The sequence below is a fragment of the Sceloporus occidentalis genome, unplaced genomic scaffold (genome assembly GCF_023333645.1).
Source record: "Sceloporus occidentalis isolate IW3139 unplaced genomic scaffold, rSceOcc1.0.p SCAF_172, whole genome shotgun sequence".
Classification (NCBI taxonomy): domain Eukaryota; kingdom Metazoa; phylum Chordata; class Lepidosauria; order Squamata; family Phrynosomatidae; genus Sceloporus; species Sceloporus occidentalis.
In genome coordinates, this window is record NW_028317152.1 from 1,482,822 (window position 1) to 1,500,989 (window position 18,168).

At 40.4% G+C, this 18,168-nt stretch overlaps 1 protein-coding gene across 1 annotated transcript in view; it reads left to right on the plus strand.

The window, feature by feature from the left end:
- Nucleotides 1–641: 641 nt before the first annotated feature.
- LOC149279311 (protein transport protein Sec31B-like) overlaps nt 642–18,168 on the plus strand; it is a 48,787-nt gene continuing 31,260 nt past the window's right edge. Inside the window, exons 1-10 of the mRNA XM_089501332.1 lie at nt 642–720; nt 2,023–2,146; nt 2,457–2,652; nt 3,204–3,299; nt 5,068–5,208; nt 5,343–5,485; nt 7,812–7,911; nt 8,620–8,781; nt 13,618–13,770; nt 17,372–17,602. Of these exons, the coding sequence (XP_089357458.1) occupies nt 642–720; nt 2,023–2,146; nt 2,457–2,652; nt 3,204–3,299; nt 5,068–5,208; nt 5,343–5,485; nt 7,812–7,911; nt 8,620–8,781; nt 13,618–13,770; nt 17,372–17,602 (1,425 nt within the window). The remainder of the gene's footprint in view (nt 721–2,022; nt 2,147–2,456; nt 2,653–3,203; nt 3,300–5,067; nt 5,209–5,342; nt 5,486–7,811; nt 7,912–8,619; nt 8,782–13,617; nt 13,771–17,371; nt 17,603–18,168) is intronic.

Below are 18,168 nucleotides of genomic sequence, written 5' to 3' on the forward strand. Positions count from 1 at the left end.
CAGATTTGGGAAAAAAAATGGTTTTGAAATAACAAAATGCTACTGGTACTTATTGCCCTATAACTAGCAAAAAAACATTGGGTACTTCTAAACAAATAGCAGAATATATTTAGCAGGTATTTTTCATTAACTTTTGTAGATGAGTAAAAGATAAAGTTTTTTCTTTCTTCAATTTTTCATCATCATTTTAATATGGAAAAATATTAATATGGGAAAATAGATGTAATTAATGAAAGCTGAAAAGCCATTCTTGTCCTGAAAAAACCCAATATATAACTTGTGTGGGTACACTAAGTAGGAGAGGAGAAAATGACCTTTAAACATGAGCACCGCAAAAGTGTTAAAACAGCCTTGGTCACAAAGGGTACAAAAAAAAAAAAACAGCCTGCTCCTTAAGGGGTTAAAACACTCAGAGTTCTTTGATATGAAGTCTTATTTAGTAAGGTGTTAGGGACACTGACTTATAACTTTCTAATGAAAATGGAAGGGAAAGTCACCCTTGTTAGTGTGAAAGCTGTAACTTTTATTGCTGGCCCTGAATAAACTATTTTCATTTTTATTATTTGCACATGAATTGCATACTTGGTAAGGTTGTACTTCACAGTGGTTTGTTTATTGATTTATTTTTGTGCATACAGAAAATGAAGTTGAAAGAAATTGAACGATCTGCAGTTCAAGTTTGGAGCCCTGCAAATGAACACCCAATTTACTTAGCAACAGGTAACAATGCTTTAGCATCATTTCACCTGCTCCCCCCTCTATTTTGTGTGGCCACCATTATTTTCTGGGGCATGGAGTTCACCAGAGCTTCACAGATTGCCACTGGAGTCTTCTTCCACTCCTCCATGACAACATCACAGAGCTGGTGGATGTTAGAGACCTTGCGCTCCCCCACCTTCCATTTGAGAATGCCCCACAGATGCTCAATAGAGTTTGGGTCTGGAGACATGCTTGGCCAGTCCATCACATTTACCCTCAGCTGCAGTGGTCATCTTGAAGGATGATGCTCTGCTTCAGTATGTCACAGTACAATGAACTGTAGCTCTCCGGTGCTGGCAGCACTCATGCAGGCCCAGCCAATTACATTCCTACCACCATACTTGACTGTAGGCAAGATACACTTGACGACCTCGGATATAAATCGATGGTTATTTTTCAGAGCATTTGCTCTGAAAAAACCTCGTCTTATAATCGAGCAAAGTGTCTTTGTGAAGGAACTGACTTCATTAGTGTTCCCATGGACTTTCATTAATCAGAGTCTGACTGGGTGAATAAGACTCACGGGAGGCATTATTTCCTTGGTCTCTCCCAAACATTTATTTTCAGAAAATGTGAGGGGTGTACTCACTTTTGTGAGATACGGTGTGTGTGTGTGTGTGTATATGTATATATATATATATATATATATATATATATATATATATATATTATATCTCTCAAAAAGAAAAAAGACAGAAAGAAGTAAACCAAAAAAGGAAATTCTGTAGTCTTGATAACTTCCTACAACAAAATATTCAGTCGAGGATGATGTGTTTAACTGTTGATGAGTAGGACTACTAACAGCGGCATTACCACCGTCTTTGTATGCTGTAAGATTGACATTACCTTTACTGGAACTAAGAGGCCTAGCCCAAAGTAGAGGATAGGCAATTTTTATGCAGTTCAGCTATGCTGTAACTCCTCGAGGTCTACCTCTTTGTGGCTGAGCTGTTGTTACTCCTAGATGCTTCCACTTCACTTTCAGCGGACCAGGGAAAATCTAGCAGGGCAGAAATTTCACATACTGATTTATGACAGAGTTGGCATCATATGAGAGTGCCACATTTAAAGTCACCTGTTGTGTGGCTGAAACAACTTAATAATTAGGGGGAGTGCCCATATAATGTTGCTTGTATAGTGTAACTGTGAAATTAATTTGCATCATTAATACTGCTTTACTTAATCTGGCAAAATACAGATCCACATCTCAGATTATTTGTCCAGTGACACTCTCCTTAACAGCTCATATTTTGTTTCCTCAAGGTACATCTGCACAGCAGCTAGATGCATCCTTCAACACAAATGCAGCCCTTGAAATTTTTGAGGTGGATTTTGGGGATCCGTACCCAGATATGAAAAGAAGAGGCATTTATCCTGTGTCCAGCAGGTATCATTAGCAAGTGTAATGAATCAGGGTGATGAACAAGTCTCAGCAAGCAAAGGGACACATAATGTGGTCTGTTCACTAAAGGGAGAGATGTCTCTAGATTTAAGTCTTGGTTCACTATGCATTATGCAGGTCCAACCTTGGTGAGCTTCTGCTGTAGGAAGAGCATAGCTGGCCCTGTATAATGTATACTGAGATTTCCTCAGTCTTCTTAGCCATTTCCATGAGGAAATGGGGTTCTATAATCACACTGATTTAAATTGAGCTTCATAGATTTTGCTTTGGTCTGCTGATTTATGGTTTCTTCCAGATTCCACAAGATCATCTGGGGTAGACATGGAGGTGGCTTAGATGGCTCACTGGGTATGATCGTTGGTGGTGGAGATAATGGAACAATTACATTGTACAGTGCTTCTCAGATCCTTGAATCAGGGAAAGACCCAGTGATCGGAAAGAATGACAAACACTATGGCCCTGTCCGGGCTCTCGACTTAAACCCGTTTCAGGTAAAAGGCATGGTCTACTGACCCATTACCAAGTCTACATGTTTTTTGTTTTTTTTTCAACAAAACAGAGTTGCTACATTTTGCAGAGATATTGACAACAGAATGATTAAAGCAAGAACAAAAAATGTCCCCCGTCTGTTTATAAATAATCAAACAGTAAAACAGCCTTTTATTTCTTCTCTCATTGAAAACAACAAACTAAACATAGAGTCCTAAGGTGCTAAATGTTATAAGTTATGCAGCTATCATTTTACCAGTTCTACCTAATTTAGTATAGATCCTCAATGGTAATTTCTTTACCAAAGAACAAAAATACTATCGAGTTTCTCCTAAAAACTCCTTCCACAGGGCTGTACAGACATCTTGTGAACATTCCATACTTCTCCTGAAGATTTCACTACAGCTTGTGCTTCTGCCCGCTCCCAGATATATCTGACTTATGTTTAAGTCACTGTCACTGAATCCACAACTCTGGTCATGATTAAAGGGACTCTAACCTTTCACTACTTGCTGTAATATCTCTGATCTCAACCAAAATTACTGTTTTGTAGTGTAACCTCCTTGCTTCTGGTGCAAATGATTCTGAAGTATTTATATGGGACCTGAATAACTTTGCTGTGCCAATGACCCCTGGAGCAAAATCCCAGGTAAGTGTTCCCAAACATGACAGCTGTAAGTATTTTGCCCTCAAAGTAAAGACAGGTAACCCTACCTGCAAAGTTCTGAGAACTGGTATTTAGTCAAACCTACCTTGTGTTGTCCTTAACAAAAACCTAATTTTATAGTTGCCAGCTGTTAATAAACTGCAACTCTTGTGATTTTTGGTGGGCTGTCATGGGAGTGGTTCTTCACTACCTTTTTTGGAACATGGCTGTGCACACACACACTTTTCCCTTAAAGTGAGCAGCATTTCACAACGTTAACAGACTGAAACTTATTTTTCTGTATTAGAAACACGCTTGATGTGTGTATCATGGGTTCATTCGCATTATTCTCTTCAGGATTTGTTTAATTTTCTTCCACCCCATTAAGTTGTTGATAACTATTCTATTCGCTATCTTAGATCACTAATATATTGAAAACTTTCAAGGGCAGGGCCCTCTTTATAGTCTGTATCAAAATGTCTTAACATGTATCAGTGTTAATTCTGAATGTTATGCTTTTAATGTTGTTAGCTTTCAAATCGCTTTTATAACAGTGCTACAGAATCTCTTTGCGGTCTACAGTCAATCCATCACATTTCCATGCACGTGATCGCTGTTAAAGCAAATCACCTGCACGGATTTGTAAAATGACAAACAGAGGAGTCATCCTTTCTCCTCCTGACTTGGAGAGTCACAATGTATGCTACTACAGTGTTTACTGCATTTTATTACTATTAATAAAAAAAAATTCTATCTTTCACTGCTTAACTGTGTTCTGATCCGCAATGCTTGTCCCTAAGGAGTTAATTTTCTTTGATATTGGTTAGTGGGTAATTAAGTTCTGAGTTAGTTAGGTAGGGATAGAAAAAATGTGAGCTGTTCTTTTAAGAATAAAGAGGTTGTATACCTCTGAAGAGACATAAGCTATTTTGCAAGTAGGTTCTGATGGGTTAAATGATGCTGGGTCTCCAGTTAAGAAGAGCCATATTGCCCCAAGTAATGATCTTACCCTTCTATGAAGTGGGTCTTTTCAGCTGGCTCTTTGCTAGATATTCCCCCTTTCACTGCCAACCCCGGCTCTCATCTTGATATCTCCAATTTTAGCTCATGGCTGCACATTTTGCATTTAAATTTACTTAAAAACAAACAAACAAAAGATACTCAAAGGATACAACCTTTTACTGTACTGATTCTCCTGAAAAGCCAGGTCTGGCAGCTGTTTTAAGGATTATCACACAGTTGTCAATTATTGAAACACTTATTTTATGTATGTATGCCTCCTTTTCTCCAATCATATGGTTAATGTTGTCAATTGATCTCAAAAATCTCACTTGTAACCAATGTTCCATCTAATTTTTCTTAGTTGGCGTGCGCAGAAAATTTCTCTTGTGCAAAAAGTTTCACAGAGCAAAAATTTTGTGCGCACAATATCCGTGCCGCATGAAGTTTCAAAAAAATTATTCTTTTTTTCTTTTTTTGGGGAAAAACTGTTGTGCGCACAATTTTTGGACATGTGCGCTCTCTAAAAAAGCTATGTGCGCGCGCACAAGCGCACAGCTTAGAGCGAACACTGCTTGTAACCCTCCTATTGAACATCCCCACAGCTGCCCCGTGGACCTGTGCTGGATGTAACTGCATATAAACACAATGCAGAACTACCAATCCCCACTAAGCTTCTATCCTCATAATGCTTTGTATTGCAGTTTATACATGAATGTACTGAATAACAAACATACCAGCACAGTGATAACCTGATTCTTCATCTGTGCAGCCTGTAGAAGACATCAGCGCCATTTCGTGGAACAGACAGGTCCAGCATATCTTATCCTCTGCACATCCAAGTGGTAAGGCCGTGGTTTGGGATTTACGCAAAAATGAACCAGTCATTAAAGTCAGTGACCACAGCAACAGGGTAAGAGCCTAGCAAATATGTATATGTCTGCTTTTATTATTGTTTCCTCAGTATCATACTGTGTATTATCTTGCTTTACATTTTAATTAAGTAGTTGCCTTAATTACCCTGTGCCTTTTTGTGAACCCCTCCAGATGCGCTGTTCGGGGATGATGTGGCACCCAGAGATTCCCACCCAGCTTGTGCTTTCCTCTGAAGATGATCGTTTACCCGTCATTCAACTCTGGGACCTACGATTTGCTAGCTCTCCATTAAAAGTACTGGAGAATCACGCAAGGTAGTCCTGTTCTTTATGCCCATTTCTTACTGGCCTAGGCAATTAGCAGTACATCGGAAATTTGTTTGGGTGGGACATTCATATAACTGTACTTTTAAAAACATTTAAAAGTAATAAATGTTTATAATAAAATTTTTAGATTTAGAAATGACCACTTGTGCAAGTAATAAAATGCCAGTAGTGGGTGTTTGCACATGGTTGTTGAGTTGTTGGCACATGGATTACCCAAAGTCTTTTTAATCCCTTGACGACAATTGACGTGCCTCGCACGTAACGTTGTTAAACGAGTATAGACAGTGTTCAAAGATCTCACAAACAGTGTTGCTGTAATTACTTGACTATCAAGGCATTCAACAACACAGAAAACCCAACCGAGGGACTGTGACTGCTCAGAAGAATGGCCACAAGCACCATAACAAGATATGTTGCCCCTCGCAAGATGGTGACACCCACTACAAAATTAACAAGTCTATCCAACCATGCAAGTCAGTAAAGCCCAGTTTACTAATCATAAATAACACCTAAAAAAAAAAACTAAGAAAACATAAAAAGTAAAAAAAAAAAAAAAGTGTGGTAACATAATTTTCTAGTGATGTCACCATCAGGGCCACTATCCAGTTCCAACAAGATGGGGGGGGGGGGGCAGAAATATAAAAGAGAAAGTTTATTTTTATGAGTCCTAAAATTAGCACTGGTTTATGCCGTAGCCAAACAATACCCCAATATGTATTCAGCAACATCTCCTGAGTACAGTGATACCACCCATGGAAAGAGTTATAATACTGGCATTTGAAATACTCATGGGGTATCGCGTTTTCAAAAATGTATGATTTGCAGGGAGTATATTGAATTGACCACGTTGAAATATGTCTCAAATAGGACATAGGCACAGACTGACCAGATGTCAAGATTCCCCCCCAAAAATGTGCACCTCTCAAATGTGGCATTTTAGTCCCCAAACAACCCAAAAAATGCCAATGCATGGGTAATATCACAGTATCACTGTATCACTGAGATGTTGCTGAATACATATTGGGGAGTTATTTGGGTATGACATATACAAGGGACTGTAAAATCATACCTGAATTACAATGTGTGACAGAAAAAACCTACCAGAAACTTTGATAAAGGCTGCTGATAAAAAGGGATGTAAAGGGTTTAAATACGAGCATTTGAAATACCCTAATACCCTGGGGTGTCCTATGTCACTCCAGAATGATCTGACACACCAGGTGGATCCGCAAAGCAGTAACCGAAGTCAGGACTAGCTCGGGTCAGCAACAGGATATACAGAGAAATTGTAGTCAGGACAAGCCAGGGTCAGTAACAGAACATCGGATACAAACACTTTACTACAACAAGAATGCACCAGGCACTATCTTAGGCACTGTAGGAATGCCCACAGAAAGTTTTAATAGTGTTCCTAATCTGGAGCTAAAATGAGGTATGGAACGCATAAGGAGTCTGTGCCTTTAAGAAGGGTCTGTATGGAACCCGAGCTTTCCCTATTCTGCACAGCACGAGCATCAGACGCGTGTGCGCATGTGCACACCGTCTGAATCGTGGAAGCCATGTTGAAGGCACAACAAGTCTTCAGACAGCAGCATGGGACAGGAGGAGCTTGTGTGGCAGCGGCGGTGAGAGGTAAGTCTAGCTTTCAAACATATATGGTTTGATGGGAGTCCATTTAATTTTCCGGCTTCAAATAGGACATAGGGGCAGAATGGCTAGATTTGGAAAACATGGTTTTGAAATAGCAATATGGTACTTGTACTTATTGCAAAAAAATATATATAAAGAATCTATTTAGCATTAGGTTTTATAGATAAGTAAAATATTTTTCAAATTAAAAGTAAAAAAAAAAGTAATTTTTTCAATTGACATATTTTATTTCATAATTTTTTAACGTCAAATAGATATAATAAAACTATGTAAATAATGCCCTTATTATTATACATCATTTGTGTAGGTGCACTAAGTGAGAGGTAAGAATATTACAACTAAACCGCAACACTGCATAAATGTTAAATATTATGAAAATGGTACTTTTAAGCTATAAACACAGCCTAAACTGACGTAAAATGATATAGATCAATATGTCAGCATGATATCACAATGTTTTTCTATGTTTCTTACTGACTTGCATGTGTTTTTGCAAGCTACTTATTTATATCTGTAAGTATTCCCATTGCTGTGTGTAATTGCTGATGACATCCCAAAGTTTTAGCATACGATGAAATGTAAACATACTTTATCATCTGGTGCAACAGTGCCTAAAAATAAGACAGTGTTGATTTTTATTTTCATTTTTCTGTTTTTTATTAAGGGGAATTTTATCTATTTCTTGGAGCAATGATGACCCAGAATTGCTTCTCAGTAGTGCCAAAGACAACCGGATTTTATGTTGGAACCCAAGCACAAGTGAAGTGTGTGGTTTTTATATTTTCTGTTTTTTAAAATTTAATTTGTTGAAAAACATATAATATGAGAGAGAGATACCTTCAGCAGCTAAACCCAAATGCAAGCTAGTATTTGATGCAATCAATGTTTTTGGAATCTTACATTGCAAGAAATGTTTAATAAAACCAGATGTGTCTGGGCATCTCAGTGGGGGCACATAAGTAGAAAGTTACGTAATTGCTAAGATGAAAGTTGTTGTAAAAATTAATTCTACACAATGTAAGTATGAAAGAAATGTGTGTCAGTGTATGATGATACTGTGTGTGTGTTTTAGTGTATGGAGTTACCACGTGTGTGTTTACGTATGTTGTAGGTAATGATGTATGTTTTTTGAGTTTGTGTATTAGTGGGAATGTGTTAGTGTATGGTGTTTGTGTGTATTAGAGCAAGTATTCATGCTAGTGTGTGTGTGTGGGAAAAAAAAACCTGCACCCAGACACCAGTAACCCTAGGCTCATCCCTAAATAAAATACTCCTTTTATTTTCAAAGCTAATGCTTCTGAATGTGCTGTCAGCCTAGTCTAGATTCATAATCCAAAACTATCCAAGCAGAAGATAAATTGCTCTCCTCAATAATATAAACTGTTCAGAACAGAACATGTCATTAATAAGTGTTATTTTCACTACATGCACAGAAAACATACACTATTGATGTTCATGGCTTTCCCTTGCAGGTGGTTTATGAGCTTCCAACAAAAAACCAGTGGTGCTTTGATGTCCAGTGGTGTCCCCGCAATCCCTCTGTGTTCTCCACTGCCTCTTTTGACGGCTGGATCAGTGTTTACACAGTCATGGGTGGCAGCCTCGAGGCTCAGCAAAAGAATCAGGCTGATAAGGTATTCCTTGGTTTTAAGCAATTATGTTTTATTAGACATTTTGGTGGCTAAGGATAACAGAGTTGATCACTATCATGTAAATTTAGTAATGATCAGCCTTCTGTTAACCCCTTGATGACAATTGACAGTCCGGGCACGTCACGCAAAAACAGTCAGTTAATGACAACTGATGTGCCAGGACCGTCATAACTTTAATCGGGTGTAGAAAGCGATCTACGTTTGCTTTCTTCACCCAAACGGTGTTGCTGTAATGCGTCAATGTCGAGGCATTCAGCAACACCGGGATGGGCATTATGGGCCGTGTCTGGCCCTTCTTTGGCGCTTCAACGTCCACCACACACTGTATGGCGACAGGTGCCCGTTTCAGTGGTGTAGCTGAAATTCTTTGATAGCGAAGCATTCAGCAACACTAAACACCCACCCCAGGACGCAGTGTGACTGCTCCAGAGAACAGTCACAAGTACCACTGCGAGAGATTTTACCGCTTGCAAGATGGTCCTGCGTCCTTTAAAAAGTTTCCAAGAGGCTCTCCAGACTCTCCTGAGAACTGGCTCCCCTTGCAATTTGAATACAGGTACCACATTCAACCATGCAAGTCAACGGAGCCCAGTTTTCTAACCACAATGTCATACATTTTTTTAAAAAATGGGAAGCGGGAACGGAGCAGAGTCATGTGACGTGAGGTAAATTCATGTGACTCCGCTGGGTTCCTGCTTCCCCTGGGCGGAACAAAAGACGCTGCTCGAGCAACGAGGATGTTTATTTTCGGCATTTGGAAAAATGGTTTTGAAATAGAAAAACGCTGCTTTGACTTATTGCCCCATAACATGAGGAAAAAAACAATGGGTATTTCTAAACTCTGTACAAATAGTAGAATACATTTAGCAAGTTTTTTCATTACTTTTTATAGATGAGTAAAATATTTTTCAAGTAAAACTCAGAAAAAGTCATTTCTTCTAAATTTTTCACCATATTTTATACTTTTTTTTTATAGTAAATTATACGATACAATCAAAATAATGACGTCTTGTCCTGAAAAAAACAATATATAACTTGTGTGGGTTCAGTACATGGGAAAAAAGAAAATTACAACTAAATACGAGCACCACAGAAATGTTAAAACAGCTATTGTCACAAAGGGTACAAAAAATAAAATCATCTATTGTCACAAAGGGGTTAATATTGGTAGGGGTTTGGAGATCATCATATTTCTTTGTAGTTTGTATATGAACCTTTTTGCATTTCATAATTTTAACATCTTCAGTGTTAACGTGTAGAGATCTGTAGGATAAAGCTGTTGTAGCCAGGAATGGTCCATTACTAATTAAAATGCTTATACCTAGTAATGTACAACCTAATGAATATGAGTTCAAAATGAAACCCCAAACCAGGAATTAACGTATATGCATCTGTCTGACCTGATCATACATATAAATGCAATTTTAGTATGATGAATAGGTGGATACTTATGTTTTAACTCAGGGCCGGACTGGCCCACCGGGATACCGGGAAATTTCCCGGTGGGCCGGAAGGTCCGTGGGCTGGGCGGCCTGCAGACTTACCATGAAGACAGCCGCTGAGCGGCTGCAAATGGCAATGAACGCCTCCCTCGGTGCCAGGGGCGGGCTGGGCAGGGGGGCAATTGCCCCCCAGGCTTCCCGAAATCTAATCAAAGCGGCCGCTGGGTGCTGATGCGGCCGGCCGGCATCAGCACCCAGCAGCCATGTGCGATGGCCGTATTGTGATGGGAGCAGTGTGAGGGGTGAAAGCTCCGCCCCCTCGCACTGACCTTTCACCCCTCACGCTGCTCCCATCACTATGCGGCCATCAGATTGCTGGGAATGTAATCTGAACGGCCGGTGCGTGCTGATGCCGCCGGCCGCCTCTGCTTTAATACTTTTTTTTTACTTTATATGGCAAGCCGATCCAGCTTACCATATAAATAAAAAAAAAGTGTTAAAGTAGCTCCGGCCGGCGGCATCAGCACGCACCGGCCGTTTAGATTACATTCCCAGCAGTCTGATGGCTGCATAGTGATGGGAGCAGCGTGAGGTGGAAGCTCCGCCCCCTCGCACTCAGACTGCTGCAGCACCGGATGTCAGGTCAGTGGCATCCTGTCAGCGTAGAGGAGAACAGTGTGCAGCTACCAGGAAGTCAAGACAAGTAGAAGGTGAGTAAAATAATGTATTTTTTGTAATGTATAATGTTTTTTGTATTTGTTAAAAACAAAAAAAATCGGCATGTGTGTGTATGTAAGTGTGTCCCCCTATATGCCACTCTGCCTCCAGAAATGCCTTATACCCCCCTATATGCCACTCTGTCCCATGATATGCCTTTTAACCCCCTATATGCCAGAGTTGCATATAGGGGTATAAGGCATTTCTGGATGCAGAGTGACATATAGGGGGTTAAAAGGTATATCATGGGGCAGAGGAGCATATAGGAGGGTATAAAGCATATCGGGGAGGCAGAGTGGCATATAGGGGGCATAAGGCTTTTCTGGAGGCAGAGTGCCCCATGATATGCCTTTTAACCCCCTTCATGCCACTCTGCCTCCAGAAATGCCTTATACCCCCTATATGCCACTCTGTCCCATGATATGCCTTTTAACCCCCTATATGGCAGTGGCATATAGGGGGTTAGAAGGCATATCATGGGACAGAGTGGCATATATTATTTTTTATTTAATATGGCAAGCTGGATCGGCTTGCCATATAAAGTAAACAAAAATGTCCCATGATATGCCTTTTAACCTCCTATATGGCAGAGTGGCATATAGGGGGTTAGAAGGCATATCATGGGACAGAGTGGCATATAGGAGGGTCGAGGCATATCAGGGAGGCAGAGTGGCATATAGGGGGGTATAAGGCTTTTCTGGAGGCAGAGTGCCCCATGATATGCCTTTTAACCCCCTTTATGCAACTCTGCCTCCAGAAATGCCTTATACCCCCCTATATGCCACTCTGTCCCATGATATGCCTTTTAACCCCCTATATGCCAGAGTGGCATATAGGGGTATAAGGCATTTTTGGATGCAGAGTGACATATAGGGGGTCAACGGCATATCTGGAGGCAGAGTGGCATAAAGGGAGTTAAAAGGGATGTCATGGGGCAGAGGGGCATATAGGAGGGTATAAAGCATATTGGGGAGGCAGAGTGGCATATAGGGGGCATAAGGCTTTTCTGTAGGCAGAGTGCCCCATGATATGCCTTTTAACCCCCTTTATGCCACTCTGCCTCCAGAAATGCCTTATACCCCCCTATATGCCACTCTGTCCCATGATATGCCTTTTAACCCCCTATATGGCAGAGTAGCATATAGGGGGTTAGAAGGCATATCATGGGACAGAGTGGCATATAGGGGTATAAGGCATTTCTGGATGCAGAGTGAGGGTATAAAGAGAGGGTATAAAGCATATCAGGGAGGCAGAGTGGCATATAGTGGGGCATAAGGCTTTTCTGGAGGCAGAGTGCCCCATGATATGCCTTTTAACCCCCTATATGGCAGAGTGGCATATAGGGGGTTAGAAGGTATATCATGGGACAGAGTGGCATATAGGGGGTATAAGGCATTTCTGGAGGCAGAGTGGCATATAGGGGGTTAGAAGGCATATCAGGGGGGCAGAGTGGCAAGCCTGGGGGCAGAGGTGCATAACTCGGGGGTAGGTTGTCAAATGAAAGGAAATAAAAACCAAACATGTCTCAATCATAGCTTTTATTAAATATGGAAAAAAATAGTCTACATGAATTAATAAAGAAATAAAAGTTTCTTACCAGAATATCGTGAAGAATAATGTGATCAGTGTTTTGTTCCACTAAATAAAATGGAACTCTTTCATCTAACAATGTTCGCAGTAGTAAATGTTTTGATCCTATTATGTGTAATGTATTTCATTTATTAGGGCCTTTTAACACTTTTGCTTTCTGGCATTTTAATACAAATAATGAGATAAAAAGAATTGCACATAGTGTGACTCGGGTGTGTATAAGGGGTGCGTGTGGGTATAAGAGCTTCACCGTGAGATAAACTATATGGGGCTGGTCTCCAAATTTTTCCAGGGCTGCTTTTCAGTCCCAGTCCGGCCCTGTTTTAACTATGCTCTTAAATTGCATGCATAGCTGAAAAAAATGCAATAAAACTGTTTTGGGGAATTGTTCATAGTACCATAGCAATTAATGGTGCAACTAATTGGAACGTTCCATTAATTACTGTGGCGATAATCACTTTTTATACTTTACACCATTATTGCTTTTTATATGTAACCGTTATATGCCTGTATTTTAAGCTTTTAATTGGCACTGGCTTAGCAGCAATGACCAATAGAACATTTAACTACTAAAATATAACAAATAATAACAAAAAAATAAAGCTTTGTCCTGAAAGTTATTTATGTGATATTTGCACACAAACATTTTTTTTTCTGCAAGAACTAGGTTAATTACTAGGCAGATTAACTACCTAGTGTCCTGGCATGCGCTACAAGAAACAATATAGGGTGATGCTATCACATTGCAGTCCCCACTAACATGATTTTTTTTTATGTTTGGGGGTACCTTAAGTTTGTACTTTACAGTTCTATTTGACCCACTGTCTTACAGAACCCCCAGTAAACTCAATACATATCCAATAAGTTACCCAAGTGATCTCACCCATCATGCTTCATCACTTCCTTTGCTTCCCCCTCCTCTTTAGGTACTGAGACCCATTGCATTGAGCCTCTGCTGAATGCCTAAGCCGTTCATAGCTGGCCTTTTGGCAAGCTTAAATAAGGTCTTGCCTTGCTATAACCTGTCTTGTTTTATAAAGTGTGTAGTCTGCCTGTCTTTGTGTTTCAGATCTCCTCCTCCTTTAATAGTTTGGACCCATTTGGCACAGGACAACCCCTACCTCCATTGCAAGTACCACAGCAGATTGCTCAGACCACTATAATTCCTCCTTTGAAAAAGCCTCCACGGTGGATACGTAGGCCAGTGGGGGTCTCTTTTGCAGTAAGTCTGTTACTTTACACTGTTTTATAAACCTGAAAGCATGTAATAAGGTTTTGGTAGCAGTATAAACTGCTTTCTGTGCCCACTATGTAGGAGTTAAGAGTAGGTTCTCACCCTATTGAGTGTGCCTTGACGTGGCAGGTGAGCTTATTATTCTTTGGCCAATTCATATAATCAAAATGTTCTAATTTAAGTTATGTTTATATATTTGTTGCCAACTTTATTAGGGTGAGAAGCGCAGACAGTTTTTTTTTTTTTTATACATTGTTCAGCCAATACACTGTATTTGCAGCATGCTCACACTGTTTGGTAGGCCTCGTATTATATATTTGTATTATTTGAGCCTGAGTCTAGCTTAGCACACAGACATTTTTTCTTTTCCATGTTATATTCTAGTTCCTAATGTAGTGTCTGGTTGCTGTGATGCATGTCGCATCTGTTATGCATATGAATGTCAAATCATTTGCTTTTGTAATAATACGAAGTCATTTTACAGCCACATGTTTTCTCTCTTTTTTTATTCTGCTCTTTAAAACAATACATATCAGATAACTGGTCTCTCTGTCCAGTTGGTTACAAAAGTGGTCAAATTTAGTGATGTCCGGATCATGAACGAATCGTTCATTTGATCCGATTCTTTTTAGTGATCCGGATGAATCGGTTCAGTAGACTGAACGATTCATTTGTAGCCGTGCCAGTTCAGTCTGTGAATCATGCAGCTGTAACCTGATCCTAGAGTGAGTCATCTGCAGAGCACTCAGACACAGACTCTGGGGTCAGGTTACAGCTCATTACTTCACAGAGGAACGATGACTCAGAGAGTCGTTCAAAGATTCGAATGATTCGAATGATCCGAAGATTCGAATGATTCAAATGATTCGAATCTTACAGGGATCCGAATCTTACAGAGATTCGAATCATTCAGAGAATATTACTGATACCATACTTTTATAAATAAATACATTAATAATGTTCACTCAGGGGATTTAGATTCCCCTGAGTTTGCCCCCCTTTACCTATAACTGCACCTTCAGTTAACTTTATTAAATTAATTAAATTAACCCTCAGTCATCGGCATAAAATTAACCCTTATACCCCATCAACCATAACTGCCCCTAAATTAACCCTAAACACCCCATCAACCATAACGGCACCTGAAATTAACCGTAAAGACCCCATTAACCATAACGGCCCCTGAAATTAACCCTAAATACTCCATTAACCATAACTGCCCCTAAAGTAATTGCATGTACTCCAGATAAATTACCTAATAAATTGGTATGGTTGATGGGGTGTTAAGGGTTAATTTTAGTGGCAGTCATGGTTGATGGGGTGTTAAGGGTTAATTTTAGTGGCAGGCATGGTTGATGGAGTGTTAAGGGTTAATTTAATTAATTTAATAAAGTTAGCTTAAGGTGCAGTTGCAGGTAAAGGGGAATGTAAATCCTGGGGGCAGTGATTATTAATGTATTTATTTATAAAAAGTATGGTGATATTATCTGAATGATTCGAATCTCAATGAAGGCAGAGAGTCGTTCAAAGATCCGGATCTTACAGTGATCCGGATCACTGTAAGATTCGGATCCCTGTAAGATCCGAATCTTTGAAGGACTCTCTGCCTTCATTGACATAACTCGAATAGGCAGGCAGGAGGGTTCATTGACTAATGAAAGGGGCAGGGCCAATCGTTAGTGTGCCTGCACGGAGTTACTGGAAAACAGTAACTCCTGTGAGTCACACGGCATGATCCGAAGATTCGGATTATGAATCGGATCATTTCAGTGAACGAGTCGAAATGATCCGATTCACTTTAATGATCCGAACTTCCCATCACTAGTCAAATTGTCAAAGTGGTCTAAGAGTAATAACATATTCTCAACCGCCTGCAAAAATAAAGATAGAGAGTAGGAGTGCAGCAGAAAGTAGGGGGAGACAGGGCCGGCCTGACAATGGAGCCGAGTGGGGCAACCGCTCCAGGCGGCACTTTTGAAGGGGCGGCACTTTGCCGCCCCAAGCCCTTTTTTTTTTTTTTTTTTTTTTTTTTTAAAGCGAAAGAGAGAGAAAGGGGCGCCGAGTGGTTTTCGCTTACCAAGCTGTCAGTACCCGATTGGCGCCCCTCTCTCCTCTGCGGCGAGTCTTCCTGTTCGGTCTCGGTGCCGGATTTCCAGCGCTCAGCATTACAAGCCGGCACCGAGACCGAAGAGGGAGACTCGCCGCAGGACTGCTGAAAGGTAAGTACAAGGGGGGGCGGCAGGGACGGAGGTTGAGGAAGGGTAGATGGGGGGGGGGGGCGTCATTTTAAAATTCGCCCCAGGCAGCATTTTGCCTTGGGCCGGCCCTAGGGGAGATTCCCATGCATGCCACTCCTCATCTCTGAGTGAAAAGAGGTAGGAAAATAAAATGCCTAATACCAGCTCCCTAATACCTAACAATCATTCTGTGACTGTGGGAATCATTCTAGGGATGCACCGAAAACAGAAAATTCTGGACCGAAACCGAAAATTCAGGATTCACTTGGCCGAAAACGAAAAGACCCTTTAAATAAAATTAAAAAATTCAATAGCATTAAAATATATATATAATTGCTAAGAACAATCACACTCCTATCATGCCCAGGCAGCCAGCACATGCTAGAACCTGGGCATGATAGGAGTGTGATCACAGAGTCCCTATGCCATGCTACCCCACACACTTACACATCTATGCCATCACACACACACTCATTCACAAACATTAATTCCCTTAATCACACATACTTGCTCATACAGACTTACCTGAACTTCTGCAGGGACCCGGCTTCTTCCCTCTGCAACTTCTCTTGTCCCGCCCCCAGGGGAAGAAGAAACGGAGCAGAGTCATGTGACATGCATTCATGTGACTCTGCTGGGTTCCTGTTCTCCTGGCCGGTACTAGAGACGCTGCTCGCACAGGTAAGCAGCCTGGCCCCTGCGGATGATTATGTTTGGCCATTTTTTTTTGGTTTTTTTTCAGCATTTTGCTGATAATGCCCTTTTCAGCCTATATATTTCGGCCACCAATATATCGGTCCAGCCCTAGCCTAATCTTTTTGCCTATATTCAGGAACCAAAGTTGTAGTATAGAAAGTTCAGACAGGAAAGGAATATTTGTTTCATGGGCACCAGACATGGAACAATGTTCCTACTTGTATAAAACTCCTCCACAAAATGTCTGGTGTAGAGGATGCACATTTGTGTAGATCAGGAATAGTAATGAGGATAGAGGCGCACATCGTCCAAGCATATGAACTTAGAGGGTGCCAGGGGAAAGGAGTCCGTCTTTAAGAGTTAGTGAGCAGAAGAGAGGTTCAATGTGTCATGATGCTTATCTAATTGTGCACAAACTGGTTGAAGGGAATATAAATATATGAGTTAACATGAGTTATGTGTTTTATGGGTGGTTTAATTCAGAATAAATTAGGGTATATTGATTTTTATTAAATTACCCTGTGTAAGAGAATTCAATCCACTTGAAGGAACTTGCTTAGTTCTGTGCACAGTATTGTACGTAATTCTCTTTTTTATTCTTTTTGCATGGTACTTCATTAAAACCTTATTTATTTCCAAGTTTTCTTTTTCTTCAGTTTGGGGGGAAGCTAGTTTCTTTTGACTGCCCAAAAATCCCTGTACAACCAACACAAGAGCCTACCCGCCGCCAGGTCTACATCAGCCAGGTTACAACAGACAAGGAATTTTTGGCACGTTCAACTGAGCTACAAGCAGCTTTGATGTCTGGAAACCTCCTGAGTTACTGTCAGAATAAAGTGCAGGCTTCTCCACCAGGGTTTGACAAGAATGTCTGGAGCTTCTTGAAGGTATTTTATCTACTTGTTGACAGGTATTATTTGCTTCTTTATGTAAATCATGCATTCTTCTCATGACAGGGAAATTATCTATGTATATTAGGACCAGGCCCGGACTAGGACAAAAAATAGGCATTTAAGACTGAGCAGCCCATTTTTATTTATTTATTTATTGTTAAGCCAAATTCTGACAAATTTAATATACCATTTCTTGTTGTCTATTAGTTATATTCCAGCATGTTTTTGTCACTGTAATCAATTAGCATTACATAAATATTTAATGAATCATAACGTCATGCAATTTATAAAGCTCTATATCTTTAATAAAAGTGCTGTCAGTCACAGACTCACAGCACAGTAGGCAAGAAACTCAGACCACCCCAACTGAATTGCGGCGCTCAGCCAGTCCTCTAGGCGGAGCAATGTGACTATAATAAGTCAACATACACGGGACCCCTGAAGCCACAATTTAGTGCCACTAATCCTTTTTAGGAGACAAGTGGAGTTTGAATGATACCTTTATTGGCTAACTGAGTAGATATAGATTGCAAGCTTTCAAGACCTCTCAGGTCCCTTCA